This window comes from Fragaria vesca, linkage group LG2 (genome assembly GCF_000184155.1).
Source record: "Fragaria vesca subsp. vesca linkage group LG2, FraVesHawaii_1.0, whole genome shotgun sequence".
Taxonomy (NCBI): domain Eukaryota; kingdom Viridiplantae; phylum Streptophyta; class Magnoliopsida; order Rosales; family Rosaceae; genus Fragaria; species Fragaria vesca.
In genome coordinates, this window is record NC_020492.1 from 488,060 (window position 1) to 494,405 (window position 6,346).

Sequence of the window (6,346 nt, forward strand, 5' to 3'; positions counted from 1 at the left end):
TGTCTCATAGAGACATTGAGTGCTTCGCAGATAGTGGAACTATCCACAACATTCTAAGGAACCATGTTAAGTTTTAAAGACATTCCTGCTAATGGTTTTCATTTGAAAACACATTGTGAGAATGAACAAGAATTCTTTTGTGTATACCTCCTCATGAATGCGAACTGAAGCGCATCTTGGAGAAATTCATGAGTTAATCTAGTGAACTGTATGTCACTACGATTCGAATATCGAATCCCATGTTGCCAAACATGATATTTGGGACACCGACTCATATAGGCTTTGGTTTGACCAAATTGGTCAACCTGGAAGAGATATAATGGTCCAAATTTTGAGAAATTCTCATGGACATCCATTCTTCCGCTCAAAACGAAGACATTCGAGATCTAGCATCACCATGAAGCATGGTGGTGACCCGGGGGACATTGACGTCACCCGAACACGACTCCAACTTCCTGGAGGTCGTCCGGTCAATTTCTCAAGCAATTGAGGTGCACCGGCCTTTCCTCGATGTCGCATTGGCCCCCTGCAATGCTCATTGCTCGTTTTGAAATCCTATTCTTTAGCTAAATAAGGAGTGAGACCCTCCTACGCTAAATAACATAAAAGTGAACATTCTATTTTTACATCAAACTATGTAGATAGATACAACCAACTTGCGGATACCTTTTTATGCTTTATGGTGTTGGTTGAAGTGTTAACACACTGGTCACGTGTTACACTATTATCTACTGCTTATGCTGCTTATGCTGCTTATACTTCTACGGGCTCACTACCCATTCTTTAAAGAAGTTCATCGGGATGTAAGTTGAAGTGTCCTGTACCCCATGTTCACACGCAATACGGTCTCACCGAGGCTACGACCAAGCAACTTTAGCTTGTCGCTCGAACATTATTGATGCGCACCACTCTTTCTATTGCGTCTTGGGGCTATGCAATATTTACATGCAGCTTTACTATTCATTTACGACCCACCATCATTGAATTTTGTTGTACTACAGCTCGTGATTGTGTACCAGGATTGACACGAAATTGCAATCCTTGAGCTCGGCAGGATTGAAACGGATCTCCAATCCTTGAGCTCGGCTAGATGTTATTTCTAGGTGCCAAATCGCATTGCCATTGCGTACAATGATGGGTCATTTGAGATGAATAAGTTTAGGTTGGATATGAACCTCCACCTATAATCCGCATATGTAGGAACCTTGTCAGGCGATCTCATTCACCGTTAAATTGCGGATTGTCACTTTGATGAGACAATATTCCCGCCGTTAGGGGGAGATAAGAACACAAGTGTTCAAGTGGAACGACGTGAATTGTCGTGGTTTGTCCCCACTAAGTCTCATCTTGATCCCAAATGCTTATAGTGTTAAAGTGACGAGATCACATGCTGCAAATATGTCTGCAAGGATTGATGTCCTACAAAAGGACATGGCGCGACCAAAAGAAGTTGGTCTTGGCGCCATCACCATGGATGGTGATATGGTGACGCCATATAGTGGCAAAATTGGTGTCACAAGGCCGTATGGCTCCCCAAAAGGAGGGAGGCCCTTAGGTTTGATACTTTCTCGCACTAGGAAGAAAGCGAGATTGGCACAACCTGATCCATTGATCAATGATACTCAAATCCGTCTCATGAAGTCTGAATTGTGATTATCCTTGGGGGACGCCTCAATGTCAAATCCAATTCATATAGAGATCTCTACAAGTATTACACTAGTGTACATGAGGACGTGAGATAATGAGTCTACTATCGAACCACCCTTCGTTGATGGATATCAACTTAGTTGATTGGCCTAAAGGAAAGATGCGATCCAACATTAACAAAGAGATAGGTCATTGGGCAGGTGATGCCGACACAGCAAGTTAAACCCTATCAACTATACCTTTGTTAGATAGCGTAGTGAGAACAAGAGCTTAGACTCACCTTATGGCGCAAGGTCTCTCACTAACATGCACTAGGATCGACTACGATGAGATATGCTCTCGTAATGGATGTCATTGTTTTCCACTACTTTGTCAGTTTGGTAGTTTCCGAATAACTGAACATGCAGCTTATGAATGTGGTCATAATAACATCTCTATGGGATCAGAGATATACATGAAGGTCTTAAACGGACTTCATTCATCCGAATCAAGTGGCTCCAGACCACAGTAGTACGCGTTTGCTAAAGCTATTGAAACGCACATGGATTCTACTTGATTTGGAAGGGATATGGTGAATTATGCCTTTGCGTGTTCATTCCGGATTTACATGGACTCTTGATGGATCAAGAGATGCCAATATGTATCAACATCCGAAGAAAAAGATCTTGGGAAGACACAGTCTCGATAAGGCACTCGATGACTGTATTGATGATCAATCGGCTTAGGCGCTCTATAATTAATGAGGCCTACATATACTTCCATGATTAGTCAAGGTCTTTGCTCTAAAGAGAGATCCGTTGTTTTTCTAAAGCAAGATGACAAATATGTGTTAAGAGATGGAGTTCCCATCTAAGTACAATAAGACGCATCAATGTACTTAACACAATACGAAAGACTTGACATCTCATTCGCTATGAAAAGTTGTAAAGCTAAGTGTAGCTATGCTCCCACGCAACGCCAATGTAATGGCAGTAACTCCTTTTTCAATACTTAATGGTATGAAAAGTTGAGGCTTATTCTATCCCTACATAAGAAAGACACATCAAAAGTGAAATCAGAATCTGCCAAGTTTCGTAGGTCAACTTCCACGGGACCTACAGGAAATCTCACTCACTGAAAAATGGTGAAATTGGTACCATTGGAAAGGTCTATGTGTCTACTTTCCAGGGACACCAACCACTTGATCATACCTATCATATTGAGTGAGTTATGGCCGTTTTCGTAAAGTAGGACGAATCTGTCCGAGAATCTGATTTTGGCAAAACAGTCAACTTCGACAGGATTTTGTGAACAGCTCCTGATGAACCAGAATGTGTGTAATATACGGTTGGAAAGCTAAATGAGTCTAGTTTCCAAAACCGTTTACGGTTCGTTCATATGTATTTCCTAGAGGAAGTTACGACTGTTCTAGTAATTGAAGGTCATGCTGCGCGGAAATCTGATTTCCTGCACGAACTTATGTTTTGAGTTCACAAGCGGCCTTCTCCTCAAGATCTAAGTGTAAAAGATCATTTGAGGACAATACGGCATGATTTAGTTAATCATTGCCCAATGCCACATTTGAAGACATGTTAAAAAACATTGACATGCTAAGTTGTTGAAACTTCCGTGATTAGTAAGAATCAGGAAGAGCCCTATGATTGATGTAAAGATCAGGGGAGGTGCGAACTTCAGGGGGAGTCTAGCACATACATACATGTCACTATCAAATGTGAAGGGTGCGTTGTACTCTTTTTCTCCTACGATCAAGGTTCAGTTTTTCTCCCACAGGGTTTTTGTGACTTGACGAGGTTTTTGACGAGGCAATAGATCAGCACCATCAGCATATCAGCGCGCGGCACAAGGGGGAGTGTTCTAGGATATTCTGTATCTTTCTAGATATTCTCTATGTGTGCCTTAGCCTTATGCCAATAGGATATATAGTTTGACTAGATCTATGTATTCATATCCTTACCATATTGGTATTGTGTAATTCCCTATATAAAGGGCTTCTATCAATGAATAAGATGATGATTCTCTTGCTATCTCTTTGTCTCTACACTTTATCCTTCATCAGCATAATAATTTTTTTGTTTTTTCTATAGATCATCCTAATCTTAACGTGGTAATCGTCCGAAAATTCCACCTACTCATGACATGGCAATTGCAAAATTTGCAATATTAGTGAGCGTCAGGCATATACATCAAGGAAATAATAAGCATATATGCTAGTTCAAGGTTTTTGAATTCGAGTTGACTACTGAGGTAATTGCCTCTCGTCTGCCAAGGTTCCGATAGCTTCATAAGTCATAACCATTGAAGTGATTGAACCAAGTGCGTGTCAAAAAATTTGTAGTTCCACTTTATTCATATTTAAGCTCGAAATTATATGAAAGTATATTGGTACGACTACGTTTGAAATTGTTTTTTACTCTTAATGTTACATGACAACCTTGAATCATTGGCGACCGAATCAAAATGGTAAGAGTTAAAAATCAAGAAAACCTCAAATACTTGGATGTATAATAGACTTTAATTTAGTTCATTATCGTTATTGGAAGCCAAATCTAGTGACCCTGCAACGTTTTGTCGCTCCTTAATCGTAGTTGGTGGCATGGTGATTGAGCTTTTGCAACTATTTGTTATCCTTTTCTCATTTCGTATGCGTCTCTCATGCATTTCTATCATTCTAAGATTATGTGAATTTTTGTTGTACGGTTGGTCTAGTGGCTTTCATAATGGCTTCTGGAGTAGGAGAGCCGCTGAGTAGATCATAAGAGGATGTAGGAATATTGTGGACGCATCGATCAGTTTGGATAAGACAGTGAGGTTGGATTCGTTTTATTCAGTCTTTGACTCAAGAGGAGCATAGCTAAGGGTACGTGGTTAATTAGGGAAGAAATGTGGTCTTCTCTGTGATGAACGTCTCAAATAAACCCAATATATTTTTGAGTGATCGATCAGGTCATTTTGTGTACTATCTGGACTACATTGTTTGTAAATACCGGATATAGTGATTTAATTTTTTTATCAGTTAAACAATTTAGATACTAGAACGAGTTTGTGAATCGAATGTAAAATATCATCTTTATCGAGAAAGAAATGAAAATTACGAAAGATAATTAAATTTATTATATCAACAATATTACAGGATCATGGAGTGCCTTTATCTCCTATCATCTTTTAAAACATCTACAATTTCATCCACAAGTACCACTACCAGTCTACCACCCTCCACCAAGTACTTTCGTCACCCTCGTGACATAAGTGACCCAATAACCCCAGCAATCAACGTTGTCGGATCACCCAACACCGCCGATATCACAAACTGCACGGCCAACCCAGCCATCTCACAACACTTCTTCACTTTACCTCTGCTCTTATGGTGATGGCTCTGAAGCATGTTCCTGAGACTAGGAATTCTAGTCATCTCCAGTTTCCTACTAGCACTACTACTACTCTTCCCATGCGTACGCAAAAACTCATGCCAAGTTTCCACAAGCATTTCCTTCACACACGCCACATGCAAATTGTACTTCTTGCATTTCGATCTATAACTCCAGCTCCTCCCTTTGCGCCCGCACTTATGGCAGGAGCTGCTCACTTTCCTATACAGATAGAGGTTGACCTCCCCGTCGTCCAGCACCATGGGGAGCTTGGCGCAGCAAGGGTGGAGATCAAACCCGCAGGACCTGCAATGGTACACGAATCCAGTTATGTCCTTCTCGCACGCATTGCAATAGCGTGGGGAGTCCCCGGGGGCTCGGGAGAGGAACTGGAAGGAGCACTTGGTGTAGAAAGGGTGGAAGATGGAAGGAGTGGGTATGGCGCAGTGCATGTGGAGATCGAAGTCGCATGTCGCGCACTTGTAACGCGATCCTATGCCTACTTCCTTGCAGCCATCGCACTTGAAAGGGATTTCTGTGTACTCAAACTTGAGCTTATGTTGGGGGTGGCTGAAGTGGGATATCTCATTGTATTTCATGGCTTTTTGATCCAGTTGGTAGATAGATAAGCTTAACTTTTGTGACTTGTAGTAAGGAAATTAAACCACCCAATATATAGAGAGTGAGTTGTGAAGGGCATGATTATGTAAAACTATAATTTGATTTAGCTTGTGGTTGAAGCAATTGAAGGGAATTATGCTTTGGGATGGTGGGTGCATAGTAGTGTGTGCATGAGAATCACCAAGTCATGAAGGGAAAGGGCAGACATAAGGTACATATATAGGTCTTCTCAAATAAGAATATATACGAATTTTTCACTTTATAATGTATGATTTTTTCTGTTCTCTTCTCCTATTGTTACGTACAAAAAACAAACTATCTACACATTAGAATGAACCTGCTTAATTTCTTTTCGTTGTTGATATATAGGAGCAGGCATAGTTTTAGTTTAATACTTTCATGTATGAGCTAGAGCTACTGCATGTAAATGTGATGAAATATGCATGCCTACTTTTAATCGATACAAATCAACAAGCAAGCTCCTTAAGTAATTTCTTCGATCACTGGAAAGGGGTGTAGCTCGATCGATTTTGTTAAGAATATGCATGTGAGGCATAAACATCAAAGGATTAAGGATGATATAGTGTTTTAAGTACAAGAGCTAACCAGGAATCATATCACATATCATAAACTTTAGAACTTCGTAATAGGATAAATAAAATTAATTTGGCATTCAAAAAGGTTGGTCTTGATTAGATACAGTATTGTGATAT

General features: G+C 40.3%; 1 protein-coding gene across 1 annotated transcript; it reads right to left on the bottom strand.

The window, feature by feature from the left end:
* Positions 1–4,729: 4,729 nt before the first annotated feature.
* Positions 4,730–5,611, bottom strand: LOC101309404. Its single transcript, XM_004289582.1, has one exon. The coding sequence runs from the start codon at positions 5,609–5,611 to the stop codon at positions 4,877–4,879; it is 735 nt and encodes a 244-aa protein (XP_004289630.1). The 3' UTR covers positions 4,730–4,876.
* Between the last annotated feature and the right edge of the window lie 735 nt (positions 5,612–6,346).